The following is a 15,340-nucleotide window of genomic DNA, read 5'->3' as shown; positions in this document are numbered from 1 at the left end:
TTCAAATGAACATCATTTGTATTTATCAGACTCCACAGCAATGAGTGTTCAATGCGACATGGTAGACTAGCCATCCGCCGCGTTGTTTTCTATATCGCATTGCGATTGGTTGTTGGTGCAAAGTGATGCAGCACAGCCAGAGTCAATCCCAGAAAAAAAGTGCCTGCCTTTTGACTCCAGAGTGCCCGGTCGACTAAGGACTTCTGGGGCCTAAGATCCCCCTCCCTCGCCTCCTCTCCCCAGATCCTTTGTAATAAAATGTTGCCCATAAAAAGAAACCCGCAGAAGGGACGATTACACGACGTGTTTCTATCTAGGTAGAGAGATCCCCACAGAACAAAAAAAAAAGTTACCATTGGCATAAAAAAGACTTTTATTTTATTTAATTTCTCTCTCGGAGGTAAACCTTGCATTTCCACTTGGCCCCCCCCTCCCTCTCTCCCCATGTACAAAAGACTATATACAGAAACTGTTACAAGACATCTCTCACTATTTACACAAGAACCCAAACAAAGAACAAAAGAGCACAACGAGAACCAACCTACTGTCTCCACTCCCGGATCGCCCGTCCTCTCGTTACTCGTACAGGTTATAGGAACATACCCCTCCTAACCCACATCACACCGTCCCGCACCATCACCCCTCCCCCACTCCCCCACTCCCCCACTCCCACCATCATCATCATCACCACCCGTGCTCTCCTGCTTGGGCCCCCACCAGATGTAACTCCAAATGCACCTTGAGCTGATAGAACCCCTTCTGCCTCTGCCCGCACTGCAAACACACCAGCGGCGACTTGAATTTGGAATTCTTAAATTCCGCCAGCTCACTCTTCTGCAGCCAGAACTTTTCACGCTCCCGTAACACCCTGAGCACTTGCTCGGACGAGATAAAGAACGCGGTCGTGAACGCGTTGTAGTGGACCCGTGAACGCAGGAACTGGGAGCAAAAGTCTTGGGAGATCACATGCAGATGCAGTTGCCTAAGTCGTTGTTGTCGTTGTTGTTGTTGTTGTTGTTGAGGGAATCAAATGTTTCCCGAACAGAGATCGGATAAAAAGGCGATGCCATGCAATTTAAAAAAGAACAGATGGAAAGAGTACGTTGGTTAGCGATCATGTAGGATCAGTACAATTTGACCGCATGGCATGCTGAGTGAGCCCTTGTACTCTGTAAATAAATAAAAAAAAAAAGGAACTCATGGGAAAATAAGAGGGAGGGAAAAAAAAAATAAGCGCCACTTACAGCATGCTCGGAACGACATGGAAGCCCATTCTGAAGGATAGGTGCGGTGCTTCAGCCTGCAGTCTACAAAGAGGAAGACCAAAAAAAAAAAAAAAGGACAAAAGAGATATTCAGAATCCTGTTGTATTCATACGTACAAGAGGACGAAAGGAGAGAGAGGGGGTGTGTGTGCGTGTGTGTATGTGCGGGGTTATTACCTCTGAATGAGCCAGGCACCCCGTTGTTGCAGGGACTCGACCACCTCGATCCCGTGCGGGCCTTCGAGGTGGTACAGTTTCTCGATCCGTTCGCGCGGTAGCACCAAGTAGTGAGCCGTTGCCTAAACATGGCCAATGCAAATTCCCCCATATCAACAAGGGAAAAAAAATGAGAGTCAGTAACCACCAGGAGAAACAAAGACGGCGACGGGAAAAAGAAAGACAATGGCCCAATGTTGAGTCCAGAGAAGAATGGAGGAATGCGCGTGAGAAGTAGCACGTTAGTAACGGATTTTGAAGGCAGAAAGGCGCATAGAGACATGGTAACCAATGTTGGTTTGTGGTTGGAGACACATTCGGGCGGCTTTTACACTACAGGCAGTGCGTACAGCCAACAGCTGCCTGTTATGCATGATCTATGACGATGGCGCTGAGAGGGGATGGGCGCTGCTGGTAGTCGGTAGTGACCATGCAAGACTGAAGATTGTGTGCCTTTTTTTTTGACCAAAGGCCCGGATCGATCCTACGAGTGCTGTTTGTTTTTCCCGTTGTTGGAACTATCGCTTGCTGCCGCATACAACAACCATCATTCTGTATTAAGGCCATTTTACTACCGTCGATCCTCTTTTGGTCTGTGGATTGGAGAGACCAACTGCTTTACCTTGGGATATCTGTCCTTGATAATGAAGTGCTGCTCATCGTGCCAGTATCGGACATCTTCAGGGATCGTCTCGATGTCCTCGACGTACTTCAGGAAAACCCTAATCCGGTCCTGTGGGAAAGGGACCCAGTGCACCTGGCTGTAGGGCCCGGAGTGTCTCTTGTACTTTGCAAAGACCGATTGATCCGCTGTCTCCTCATGATACTGCTGTCGCTCGTATCGATAGCTATAGCCGTTGGCCGATCTGTGATATTGCTCCCTCTCCTCGTGCTCGTCGTCCTCATATTCATCCGCATCTTCTTCGTGCTCCCGCTGGTGATGTGCCTGAAGCAATGGTTGTTGATCCTGTCGACTCTGGATCGTCTGATCCTCACCCGCCTCCGTCTGTATTTGCTGTTGTTGTTGGTGTTGTTGTTGCTGCTGTTGTTGCTGCTGTTGCTGTTGCTGTTGCTGTTGCTGTTGCTCTTGCTGTTGCTGTTGCTGTTGCTGCTGTTGCTGCCGTCGTCGCTGCCGTCGTTGTCGTTGTTTACGGTTCACACGCCCAACGGGAACAGTCTCGACATCCTCACATGATAGTAGTGGACCCTGCAGAGGCGGTGGCGAGGAAGAAGGCGACGGTAGAATGCCGCTGCTTTTGATGCCACAGGGGACGCTTTCGGCTGGGATCGCATAAGGGCTACTCAGGAACCTGTCGCAGTTGACGTCGGGGGACGAGGATGGGGTTAATAGGGTCGTCTCTGTTGTCTCGCTAGCGGCCTCCATGAAAGGATCATGCGTGTCTGTGTAATCCGTATCATCGTTAGTACTATCGTCCAGACTGCTGCTGCCGGACGCATCTGCATCTACATCGTCGGAGGGAGGCGAGGGGAGGGACAAAGTGACAGGATTTTTGGTGGTGATAGAGATGATAGGGGTGTTCCTTCCTTGGCGTTTTGAAGGCTGCTTGAAGCAGACCTGGGGGGGAACTGGATGGTTTTTGCTGAGGATGGGGATGGGTGCTGAGGTGGAGAAGGCCGAAGTGGTCGCGGTGCCGGTGAAGGCTGAGGAGACGGCTACATGGGTCGCGGGGGCGGCGGTGTGTGCAGTGGGCGGGCTAGGGGAGATGATGGAGAGAGCCTCATGGAGGTGGAGGAGCAGTTGTGGCATAGTGTGTGCTTGCGGAGGAGGTGTGAGAGGAGGGAGGATGGATGCTTGAGTGGCTAGGAAGAAAGAGGGAGTGGAGGGAGTGGGAGGCGGTTTGGTTAAATACGGGTGGAGCAAATGCGTTTTGGCGAAGCTGTGCTGTGTCTGTGTGTGTCTGTCTGTGTCTGTGTGTTTGCATAAGCATGAGACGCATAAGACGAGGGCGAAGGAAAGGAGGCACCAGGCCCGATAAAAGAAGAAACCGCACAAACGAAAGCAAACAAAGCAAGAAAAAAATGGCTTGCAGGAGCAGATGGCGAAGTGGATGCGAGGTTCGCGTGCGAGTGAATCGCCAATTGGGCGTATGTGTGGATATGGCGCCGCATGGTTGTACACCCTCCCTCCTTGACCATGGCATGGCCCATGGAACGCACGTACACGGCAGCATGGGGGAGCGAAGGGCGTGTACGGGCCACACAGATGGGACGCGACCGAAAAGGAACGCGGCAGAGGGGGAAACTCTGTCCACGCGTTTACTTCGGTTATTTGCTCTTTTTCGCATGAACGCATAAAATGCGGACGCGACCATCCCGCCCCCCCTCCTCTTCTTCCTTCCTGCAAACAACACCCCCATACCCCCACTTTCTCTCTCCACCACACCCCACCCAACCATGAACCCCTGCGGAAACGACGTTTGCACCTGCGGCTCCTCCTGCGGTAAGTCATCCCCTTCGCTCCTGCTTCTCGCCTGAATCCTCTTTTTCTCATGCCCATCCCGCCTGTCGAACCATCCTTGACTCATCCAACCTCTCATCTCAAACCCTCATCCCAATAGGCTGCGGATCCGGCTGCCAGTGCGGTAAGTCTGCTGCTGCCGCTAGCTCGAACACCGATGCCTGCAACTGCAAGTCCGGCGGCAAGTGTTCCTGTGCCGGCTCCTGCACCTGCGCTGCCAAGACTTCCGGATGCGGCTGCTCCTCTGGGTAAGTTCCGGAGCTTCTTTTGCTATCGTTTCTCTTTTTTTTTTTTTTTTTTTTTTTTTTTTTTTTTTTTTTTTTCTTTTTTTTCATTGGATCAATTGAGCTATTGAGGATTGTGCGGAAGGACTTTAGTCATGGATGGATCACAGGGTCGACACAGCTGGCGAGGGCGTTGGGCGAGAAATGAGAGGCGAGCAAGCAATGGCTCTGGACCTGGACCTCTTACGCCCTCGGGGCTCGGGTGGATACGACTGATGAGATGGAACGGAAGGGCGCTCGACCGATGGGACACAGCGGGGAGGGGTAGCAAGAAAATGGAGCATTGGATTAACGGATAGTCATTTGATGCGTCAATAAAAAAACTCATGGGTCGGAGATATGATTCTCCTCCGCTTCTATCTAACTCCATCTCGTTTTCTTCTTTCTCTCTCCCTTCCTTTCCTTTGCTGATCATGTCCGCCATCCGCTGTCCTTGACGCCCTAACAGTGCCAAGTGCACCTGCACCGCCGGCTCTTGCAACTGCAACAAGTAAAACACGGACCGAAGATGGACTGGATGGACTCGCTTGAAGAGACATTACCATCTACATCTTATCCTGCAAGATGTACCTATCTATTGATCCACATCTCAAGAGCTGTCTGCGTGGAGAGAACAGGAAACCTACAATAATCTGATTTCTGGTACATTTTTTTTGATAAATAAAAGAGTTCTCATCAACGATATATCTCGCTATCCCATCTTTCTGTGTGCCTTTGCTATGGTCCATTAAGGATGGAGATCTGCTCTTGAGGAAGTTCTAGAACGTTTGCGGAGGATGCCGTCGGCTTCCTTTGTCATCGTCGTCGTCGTCATCTGACAACATTTGTGTTTGTATTCTTCGACACTGCAGAAAGATCATCATGCAGTTGAAGAAGATCTCGTATGTCATGCAATTACGGAGTATGTCATGCAGATGAAGAATGGTAGTTTGTCCTTTTCAGGATCATGCCGAGCTTTTTTTTTTTGAAAGGTTCATCCGATCAATTCTCAGCGCACACTTTGGATGCCCTAGAATACTATGCACACCATAGAAGCCCCTGGAAAAGTATTGGCCCAAATTCCCTTTTCCTTCCTCCACATTTACAACGCACCCATCGGCGCTGTCCGAGACCGCCTTGGATCTGCGTTTTTAAAGGACTGGGAGCAAGGCCATGAATGGGAGATTCTTTGAACGCATCATTGCCGAGTAGACTATAAGGTATTTCGCACGGACCTTCTTATCGGTGGTGGCAGCGAAGCATTGACTCACAAGGAAATCAATCAAGAGCGGGCTCTTGGGCGAGCAGGGACTTTAGGCCGTACTGTCAAGCTCAGGAGATTAACACTTGACCACCGATTCCCAGAGATGGGAGGATTGACGGTTGGCGGCGTGGTGTGGTAAATCCACATAGAGTGCAGACGGGATAGCCAAATACAAGGATCAATCACACCCCTTGGTATGATACGATAAGCGGAATAGGTGCAGGACATCCATACGATCATACCAAGCGCGGGCTGTACATGCAGTTACGGGTGTACAAGTAGAGGGTGTGCAGTTATGGGACAACAGGGTCTGCATTCATAGGAGTTTCTTGGTCAATAAATAACACAGAACGATAGGGCGAAAGGTTCCTGATCTGTTTTCTCCCAATACTTCTGCCCTGTACCCCAAGTCGCTCCACGCACCCATTGCCCCACTACACTGTACCCCGAGATGCCATAGCTGGTCATCATAGCTGTTAAGGACATGATACGTAGTAGTATAAATATACAGTGACAATAATATTTGAGTCAATGTTTTCATTCTTCACCTGTAATATGGACTGTAGGGCCTCTACAATCTCCTAAAGCACAGTAGGTACTCTATAAATAGTGCCTAATAAGTACCTTGCACCCCGAGCCACCACCGTTCCACATTGGCAATCTGCTGATGCGTGAGGGCCGCGATCACCTCTATCTCCTGCTTCAGGGCCTTGCGAACGGGGTGGTTCTTGGGAAGACTGCCTCCAACGCCCTTGACCACACAACCAGCTCGAGTCATCTGTTGAATAAACCGCAATCGGAAGCCGTTCAAAGAGAGATGCTTTTTGGCTTTCACGTAGCAGTACATACGGTGATATAAGTCATTTGGGAGCACAAGCTTGTCATCATTGTCAAGCTTTAGCTTTAACATGGGGCTCCCTTGCACCCTGCCAGTAACGAGGCCGTGTTGATCGCATATCCAGTCCTTCACGCCTTGCACAGTGTCTGGGAGATTGTTGACTGATGCATCCACATGCACCAAGTACGTTTTGCTCTTGACATGTCGCACGCGTCGCATCATCTGTCTACATGACTCGACATCGACCTCACTATGTGTGCTGAATAACCCAACTACATAGTCAACATGGTCCTTAACATTGTAGTCGATTCCGACACTAATGGTTGGCGTGTGGATGAAATAGTCAAGGTCAGCCATAATGGTGTTGATGTTCTTGGCAATGTCACGCTTATCGCTTTCCGATGTGTTCTTGGTCACACACACGCCCTTAAAGCCCGCCCTCTCACATAGTGCATGCAGTGCCTCAGTGCATCTAGCACTCATTGTGCTCGAGACGTACACGCGCTTGTTGAATTGCAGCAAGTCTAGTACCTCGACAATCAACTGCCACTTAGATTCGTACATCATGACCTTGTCGTCTTTTTGTTGCTGGAATGTATTGTAGATGACATGCACATCGCTGCGCAGGCTCTTCAAAATAGCGACCTCGTCATCACTCAGATCTGCATCAAGACAGATAACTCTGGTTGCTTTTCGGATTAGTCGCTCAAAGATCTGGAGGTTAAGGTTGTGCATGTTGCCCCTGGTCATGTCGCTGCACATCTGTTTGATCAGCGAGCTGAACTCGTCAAGGATCAAAATCATGTTCTCGCTATAGAACTTTGTGTCGAGTCTGTACAACGACTCCGCTTGCACGGCCACCCTGTCGCATGCAATCATGCCTTTGGGGATGTCTTGATAATTCTCGAAGTTGAGGCGCTCTCCCAGCATGTCACCCAATGTGCGTCTGCATGTGACAGCAACAAACTTGGAATCCTTGTTAGCTCCAACAAGCGCCTCACAGTAAACAGTCTTGCCCAAACCCGTGTCAGCTTTGATCATGAGACTAGGAGGCTGCTGCTTGTAAATCTCAAACTTGCCGAGCCCAAGTTTCAAAGGCTCTGGCAGGGGCGCCAGAAAATCGTGCCTTAAATACTGGCCACGGTAGGTGATGTCTGCAGACAAGGGCTTGTGTGGCGTTTGTGAGACGATTGTGGCCTCCATGTCGACGGCTAAAACAAAATCAGGTCCGGCTACCCGAACTCTTGATGATGAGTCCTCGGAACGGTGGCAATACAGGAAAATTGCGCCTGATGCTGCGAGTTTCAAGTATGCATTGTCGCGCTCATGCTCTCTGTTGCACACAGCACAAAGTCCCACAGCTTTGCGTTGCAGCCTAAAGAGCATCCCTTGCTCTGCTGCATAGCGCATCTCAAACTGCATTGCATGCGATGTTTGTATAAACTTGGCTCTCACAGCATCCACAATATGTTCAGGCATACCCGCCTGCATGCTCACACGAAGGGTATGTTTGGAGCCATGCTCCAGGACTCTTGGACCCGACTGTGCTATCTTGAGAGTGACTTCTTGAGTGTTGTTAGCTACTTGGATGCAGTCAGGTCCTACGTTGCATATGAAGAACTCTCTGTCCTCAGCCACCATGGAAGGTTCATGCCACTGGGCTCGTTGCAGTGGACGACTGGGGTCCTTGCACTTGTGGCTCCCGAGAATTCGCATGAGTCTGTTCTTGCTATAGACCCCCATGTCGATGTGCTCAAGCAAATGACAGTTCCCACTCTGCTGGCCTTGTGCACGCCTAGTGTCCTGGAACTCGAGCATGAATGCTTTCATGTGCCTATGATTGTTCTCGAACACATATGCTGGGATAACGATATGCTGGGATAACGATATGCAGTGACACCTTTTTACTGTTAGATGCACTCAGCACACGACACTGTTCCTGAGCCACCACATAATTGGGCGCATGTTGGTTGCGCGCAATGAGGAACGCTGCAAAAATCTGCTGCTCCAGTGTAACAATTGTGCTTGAGCTAGAGTCTGAGACTTCATCGAGAGTCCAGTCGATGTCGTAGTACTCGTTGCACGCCTGGCCTTCATGAATTTGTTCAAAGAAGTAACGCTCAGCTTCCTGGACACCAGCGTATGCATCCAAGAACACAGACGGGTCTCTGTAGCATGAGTACTCGTAGTACGATGATCCTGTCTAAAAGGCGATGAAGAACGCATGAGAGTTCTTATGGCCCCATTCATGACATCTGGCCTGTGGTCCTTGTATTTGCTTCTTGTCAGCTTTGAAGTAGACGGACTCAAATTTGTGCTCCATGTTGTTGAAGTGTGTCGATATTTTTGCTAGCTCTTACAGGAAGTGTTAGATGATACGTTCTACCTATAACCAGACAGCCTTTCAATTTGAATTCAGGGGCGGATAGTTTATGGTGGAGCTGTGAAGTAACAATGGTGAGGACGGAGGAGGAATAAGAAGAAGCTTTTTTGGTATATTAGATGCCGTTATATCGACTAAGAGCGTGCTACTGTAGTGGCTACGACGGGCTGTATGGGAGGATCGATGACGGAGGTGCTTGCAGAGTGTGAATTCTGAGGCGAGAGCGAGGTGCGAGCAGTGTAGAAAAATGTAGCAAGAAAAACAATGCAAAGGCGAGTGAGAAGAGACTGAGAGAACGAGAGCGAGGGAGAGGTGCGAGCAGTGTAAAATGTAGCAAAAATAACAATGCAAAGGCGAGTGAGAAAAAGAGAGAAGCCGAGAGAGGTAGAACGAGAAGAGGTGAATGCGAGAGCGATGGCATGAGGGAAGGAGAGCAGGGAAAGAAACAAGGAAGGAGAAGAAACAACGAGATGGAGCGCAGTTTGCTTTTTTTCTCTCGAGCTTGACCGTGATTGGCATTTCTGGACGCGTCACCGCCAACAACGGGAATTCTTTTTTTTTTTTGACGCTGCGCACCGTACTCTTGGGCATCTTCGCTCTTTCTACTCTTACTCCTCCATCCGTACACACACCACATTCTCTATTCGCACATCACATTCACAGGCGCACCACTTCTCCATTCACACACAACTTTTCTCCGTTACCAACAAGCACCCATCTATGGCAGCGAATACACTCACCCTCTTCTGTGTCATCAGCGGTGAGCACGCATCGAATGCGTTTCCCGTCGAGATATCCTCCGGCAAGACCGTCGGCGACCTCAAGAAAGCAATCAAAAGTGAGAAAGCACCTGAGTTTGACGACGTTGCTGCAGACAGGCTCAAGCTCTGGCGAGCCACAATCCCCATTGACGAGAACGCAGAGGAAGAAAGCATCATCACGCTCGATGGTCTGGATGACAAGACGAAGCTAGGCAACCCAAGGATATACCTTTCCAAGCTGTTCCCTGAGAACCTAGACGACACCACATACATCATTGTCGAGCGGCCTTTGGCAGGTATGAGAATTTAATTATGTGAGGACGCTATCGACTTGGAAGATATGTACTAATGCTATTTATTTTGTTTACCATCTGCTGTGTTGTATAGGCGTAGACCCCGAAGTTGCTGTATTGCGCAAACAGCTGTCCGACATGCTCGATGGATCAATAAGTATGTGATTACGTGGCAGAATGACACGTCCATTCCTTCCTTCCTTCCTTACTAACAATGATGCTGACGGATGTCTTAATGTTACAGGTGTCGGAATTGTAGTTAAACCTGAGAGAAAGGCCGTATGCAACTGGTCGGCCATGGTTGATACGGTGACTGTGCGTGACTTGAAGGAGGTCCTTGCTCGACATTATCCTCAGTACGATCACGACGACTACGTGGAAATACATTTCTACAAAACATACATCGGCGCGTCGGAAACCATACGCGATGACGAGGACTTGCGCAGAATACTCAGAGTCGCCAAAATACAATCCATGAAAAAAATGATCATTTCACTGGATACTCCAACTAAGGGCTTTTCTACATGGACGTTCAAGGATGTTTGTATTGAATACAACCTCTCGGAATCTCCCGATCCCCAGGTGCCCGTTGTACTTCCGCCGTTTACAGGGATTAAGGCTGCACTGCTGCACTCGAACTTTCAGAAGACGATACTGGAACAGCTTCTCCATGAGATCGAATCAAGGGCACAAGTGATGAGACTGACATTGCCAAGTGAGGCCACAAAGTCAATTATAGTCACATCATTTCTGGTTGCGGCGACAAGACTATTTGAGGAAGACTTGTACCTTGCTACCCAACGAAATCTCAGCGGGCGCCGAGGAAATGGACCAGTGGACTTTTCGGTGCATTCGCGATGCACTCATGAGTACACTCTTGGCGTTACAGAGGTGAAGAAGGAAGATTTTAACCAGGGCGTGGCTCAGAACATTGTGCAGCTGGAATCGGCGTTGACGCTGAAGAAGCGCAAGCGTGAGAGGTACGAGGTTGATGGGGAGGAAGAGCCACCAAGGAAGTTGAAATCGTATGGGATTGTCACGGATGCCAGCCAGTGGATGTTTATTGAATGTACAATGCATGAAGATGACGCAGTGGTGTACAGGATGACGGAGCTTGAGCGAACTCTAAATTACCACGGCAAATGGCAGGATGATGCCAAATTTGTTTTCGAAAGGCTTGTATGGCTTTGGTCCAAGATGCGGGATGAGATTTCTGCACGCGAAGAGGAAGACAACTCCAGGAAGGCGAGTTCTCTACCCAGCGACAGGAAGACCGATTTGTGAACGTTCACCACAAAGATTGCTACAACAGACTGTGCATGCACCACCACATCTATTGCATTCACCCACACAACGCACTGCAACGGATTGTGTCTCCAACAAATCCACCATGCATCCACAACTACGTTTCCAGCACCACGCCTCCTCTATGCCACCTGAAAATTAGCACTTACAAAATACCTTGCATTGCCTTTGTTCAATAAATCTTTATTCTTTGCTCCAAGCACACTCTGTTTCTTCCCCCTCACTCCTAAAAACAGTGAGTCGTCCTGTGTTGCAAGAGTATGTGGAGAGATGATGCCACAGCTGTGTTGAGTCGAATCGTATGGTTGATGGCGAAAATGCATTCCGAGATACCACAGCGCGAGCTCAGTCACAAGAGGCAGAAGAGCGGTGGAGGCAATAGTACAGGTTGCGCACCTGCACTCTATAAAAAAAGCGACTGTATTTTTTGACCGACCCCCTCAAGCTGGCTACCACCACTACCACCACTTTTATGCAAACTTTTCTTTTCCAAGGAAAAGAGAGAAGACGAAAGAAAATAAGGGCTGGCTCTGGCTTATACTACTGACTTAACATCGAGTTGGAGAACCACAAAACGCATTTTTTTTAAAAGATGTTTTTTATTGCAGTGTTTTTTGGTATGGGCAAGATGCAGCGAGTCTGACTCGAACAGGGCTTTCCCGAGATCGTACAATACCAGTCTCTAATTGCAAACCCTCCTTATTTGACTGGACCAGGTGGACCAGGATTTGTGTAAAGAAAAGAAAGCAATCACAATCTCATCTATCGCGTCTCATCTCATCTCATCTCTCCCAGTTCTACCCTGATGCTGCGGCCTCCATGCCCTACAAATGGGCTTCTCAACCCCACTTCATTCCCTCCTTCTTCATTCCCTCATTCCCTCATTCCCTCGTTCACCCAGTCTTCCATTCCTTGCTCTCACCCCAAGTCATGACCGTCAGTATGTCTTCTTCCTCAAGCCAGACACACCAGCCGGCATGCTTATGAGCCTTGCAAAAGCGTACTGAAAAACCAACTGTCAACTATTATTGTTCCTTTGTTCGCTCATAGACAAGTCGGAGGAGTCTGCTATCGAGGCACTGCGTAAGAAGCTGGCAGCTGTCTCGCTCGAGCTCAGGAACACACAGCTGGACCTCATGGATGCGAATGATGACCTCGTATCTACACAGGAGCAGCTTGAGGACACTCAGGTCAAGCTTGATGAGACTCAACTTGAGCTGCAAAACACTCAGGATGCTCTTGCCAACAGCAAGCGTGCATGCCGGGCAGCCAACCTCGACCGTATCCTCACGCGCCCACCAAAACAGCAGGAAGTCTTTGTTGTCTTGAAGTTCCGGTCACCCCAGCCATTGCCTGTCGGTGGATATCGCCTTTTTACGCTGCAGCGAAAGGCTGTTGAACGCACTGTGAACCAGTTCATTGCTGACAACCTAGAGCTCGATGCCGTTGTGATGGACGAGTTACGATTTGATCGCTCCCCGAGAGGACATAATGTCTTCCAGCATGTCAAGGATGACAAGAATGCGCCGATCAAGTCTAGTCGCCGCAACTTCATTCTCAAGGATGGCCATAAAGAGAATGAGATGATTGAGTATATCACAAGTGTCTTCAACACCCATATTCAGGACTCCCTCTAGTTCATCACACCGCATAGAAGCCTTCTGTCGGGAGGACCCCTCACGGGCTAAACGTTTTACCGGGAGCTCAAACTGCATTTTCTTTCTACAGAGACATCTCTGTTTGAGCTCCCGTTCAATAAAGAGGGCGGTCAATAAGAGAGGTTTTAAAAAATAAAATTGAAAGATGCTTTTTCTAACAAGAAGTTGAAGGAAATGGATGCTGAGTTAGACAAGCTGATTGCAGCGCAGTGGGCCTTCTTGCACCAGGACTGGCCTGTGGTAAAGCGTACCAGATTTCACCGCATTGACATCAATGCCATTCAGGACATGAGGAAGGTCAAGGACTTCGTGCAGCATCGCCTCGGGATCATTCCAGTGTTCTTCTTCTTGACAGTACTGTTTGGAACAAGGTGCTACACAGGTCCTTATAGGAACGTTGAGAAAGGTATCCTCATTCTCTATATGCTGCTGCAAGGGACTACTATATCAGACATGGGTGAGTTCCTACCAAAGAGTTCCTTTCATGAGATCTTCAAGAGCTTCTTCGGCACCCACACTTCTATCCTGGATGCGAAATTAACATCTTGCTTAGCTGAGATGTGCTCAAGCATCAAGTTGAGACTTCTGTGCTCTCGATCCACCAACCCAGAGACATTCAAGCATATCACTCTGCATTTAGATGGCCATGACAGCCGCGTTGCATACCGCAATGCAGACAAGGCAAGTATGTACTCTTACAAGCTGCGCAAATCTGGCTTCCGGACACAGGTGTGCTGCGACATGAACAGTATGGTGGTCTTTGTCCCACAGCCTGCAGAGTGTCGCGACTTCAATGATGGCACAATGCTCTCAAAAATGGCCATTGACAAGAAGATCCACCACCTTGACTGCCTTGCACTGGATGGAGGATACACGCTGCACTTGGAAGGCATAATAGCTGCAAGCGACACACTCACATCATCAAATTTTTGCTACCCAATCCGCAAGCGCAAGGGCATTGAGTTGACAGAAGAGGAGATCAGATACAATGCAGTGTTTGGCAGCTTTCGCTCTAAGGTCGAGAGTTACTTTGGAGATATGCAGACCACATTCACAAAATTCAGTCATACTGTAGTGAATAGAGTGTCTGACAAGAGTATCTTCTCGCTACAGTACAAGCTATGCTGCCTGCTCCTCAATATCAAGCGTATGGTCGCGTTGCGCAACATCACAACGGAGCTACATCACAGCTTCTGGATCCAGGATGACTTCGATTTCCCTGATGGAGAAGATAGCGCAAAAGGCATACAGGTGACTGCACCCTCCTTCAAAGTCAAGGTCAATGATGCAAAAAGCATCTACCGTCTGCAGGAGAAATTTCTGCATCTTGCAATCAGTGGCCACGACACTGATCAAGAGATGGACAATGATGACGGCCAGGACTATGTGATCCAGAAGATCCTAGGCCATCGTGGAGAGGGTGAGTCCATTGAATATCATGTGCTCTGGAAGAGGTTTGATGCCAGCCAGTCGACATGGGAGGCAACATCCCAGTTCAATGACCAGCGCATATTAGAGTACTGGAACTCGCTGAGGGTTTTCTGAAAGCGGGTGGTCCGGATCCTGACTGGGTGTGGCGTGCCATATATCTTCTTAGATCTCTGGTGTTTTTAAAAGCTGCTGCTGCATGAGGCGACCTCAGAGCAGGCTGTAACATTTCGCAGCTGGCTGTCATGTCAATGGACCCCATTCACAGTGGCAGCGATGCCATATCTGGAAGCAACACAATAGTCAATCGTGCATTGTTTTTTTTAAAAAACCATGATCGTTTCCTGGAGGCACTGCTCTCCTGGAAGACTGCCACGCAGAAAGAACAGTGCGTAGCTCCTAGCATCACAGCAAACACAAAAAATAAACCGATGGCAGCATGCAGTTTGCTCTCCTAGAGGCTGGCAAACAATCTAGCATACAAATTGTAGGTATGGCTATTATACTGTGGCTGATAGCACAGCAGGCAGTTAGCATACATGATGCTAATGCACGCTCAATGAATCTACACAGTGACCCTCACACAGACTTTCGGATCATGGATAGCTTGCTGGATCCAGGCATCCGCCTTAGTGCTTCATTGCAAGACATTCGATTTCTTTTTTTTTTTTAAAAAAAAAACTACTAATGACGCTAATGAGGCGCCTTACGTTCTGTGTCCGTTAGGCAAGGGCGCTCGGGTATATTGTCGTGGGCGTCAATGAGTACTACACGTCAAAGAAGTGTCCGATGTGCGAGGAGTTTGTCGGCCAGGTTCAAATACGTCGGCTGTATTGCAAGACCTGCAAGACATATATGCACCGCGATATCATGGCGGGCCACAATATTTGTAACGTTATTCGAGGGCACTTGCTTCAGCAACAGTGGCCACTCTATCTTCAGCCTGTGGATGAGAATGGTAGATATCCTTGGATGGAAGCTACACAGACAGTAGCTGATAGCGCGGGCACCAGTAGCAGCAGCATCAATAGTAGCAGCAGCACTAGCAGCACCAATGGTAACAGTAGTACTAGCAGTATCAATAGCACCAGTAGTACTAGCGGCACCAGCGCCAGCAAGGGCAGTGTGGCCCGAAAGAGGACAGCATCAACCGCGGCTGCAGAACAAGAAGGAGCTCCAAGGCGCAAG

General features: G+C 49.0%; 7 protein-coding genes across 7 annotated transcripts; 4 read left to right on the top strand and 3 right to left on the bottom strand.

The window, feature by feature from the left end:
* BC939DRAFT_450670 (uncharacterized protein) lies at positions 1-660 on the bottom strand. The gene has a single exon (XM_051555554.1). The coding sequence runs from the start codon at positions 444-446 to the stop codon at positions 90-92; it is 357 nt and encodes a 118-aa protein (XP_051412561.1). The 5' UTR covers positions 447-660; the 3' UTR covers positions 1-89.
* BC939DRAFT_154132 (uncharacterized protein) lies at positions 649-1,522 on the bottom strand. Its single transcript, XM_051550243.1, has 3 exons — positions 1,442-1,522; positions 1,245-1,322; positions 649-982 (listed from the first exon to the last, which is right to left on the bottom strand). Exons 2-3 carry the CDS (start codon positions 1,271-1,273, stop codon positions 685-687), a joined length of 327 nt encoding a protein of 108 aa, XP_051412560.1. The 5' UTR covers positions 1,274-1,322; positions 1,442-1,522; the 3' UTR covers positions 649-684.
* Positions 1,523-3,783: 2,261 nt separating this feature from the next.
* On the top strand, positions 3,784-5,004 carry BC939DRAFT_450664 (uncharacterized protein; the record flags this gene model as incomplete). Its single annotated transcript, XM_051555553.1, has 3 exons — positions 3,784-3,941; positions 4,062-4,207; positions 4,692-5,004. Coding segments are annotated over 2 exons (192 nt in total), but the record flags the coding sequence as incomplete, so codon positions are not given.
* A 2,703-nt stretch (positions 5,005-7,707) lies between these two features.
* Positions 7,708-8,468, top strand: BC939DRAFT_154077 (uncharacterized protein). Its single transcript, XM_051550242.1, has one exon. It carries the CDS (start codon positions 7,750-7,752, stop codon positions 8,206-8,208), a length of 459 nt encoding a protein of 152 aa, XP_051412558.1. The 5' UTR covers positions 7,708-7,749; the 3' UTR covers positions 8,209-8,468.
* Positions 8,469-8,545: 77 nt separating this feature from the next.
* On the bottom strand, positions 8,546-9,145 carry BC939DRAFT_450657 (uncharacterized protein). The gene has a single exon (XM_051555552.1). It carries the CDS (start codon positions 9,126-9,128, stop codon positions 8,865-8,867), a length of 264 nt encoding a protein of 87 aa, XP_051412557.1. The 5' UTR covers positions 9,129-9,145; the 3' UTR covers positions 8,546-8,864.
* A 282-nt stretch (positions 9,146-9,427) lies between these two features.
* BC939DRAFT_502924 (uncharacterized protein) lies at positions 9,428-11,045 on the top strand (the record flags this gene model as incomplete). The annotated part of the gene is made up of 3 exons (XM_051560348.1): positions 9,428-9,764; positions 9,856-9,918; positions 10,006-11,045. 3 exons carry the CDS (start codon positions 9,428-9,430, stop codon positions 11,043-11,045), a joined length of 1,440 nt encoding a protein of 479 aa, XP_051412556.1.
* Positions 11,046-13,054: 2,009 nt separating this feature from the next.
* BC939DRAFT_387917 (uncharacterized protein) lies at positions 13,055-13,945 on the top strand (the record flags this gene model as incomplete). The annotated part of the gene is made up of 3 exons (XM_051551852.1): positions 13,055-13,181; positions 13,454-13,455; positions 13,559-13,945. Coding segments are annotated over 3 exons (516 nt in total), but the record flags the coding sequence as incomplete, so codon positions are not given.
* Positions 13,946-15,340: the final 1,395 nt, after the last annotated feature.

The sequence above is a fragment of the Gamsiella multidivaricata genome (assembly GCF_025024155.1).
Source record: "Gamsiella multidivaricata strain RSA 2152 chromosome Unknown BC939scaffold_30, whole genome shotgun sequence".
In the NCBI taxonomy this organism is placed as follows: domain Eukaryota; kingdom Fungi; phylum Mortierellomycota; class Mortierellomycetes; order Mortierellales; family Mortierellaceae; genus Gamsiella; species Gamsiella multidivaricata.
Note: the sequence above shows the minus strand (reverse complement) of the source record. Positions and strands in the feature narration are given on the sequence as shown.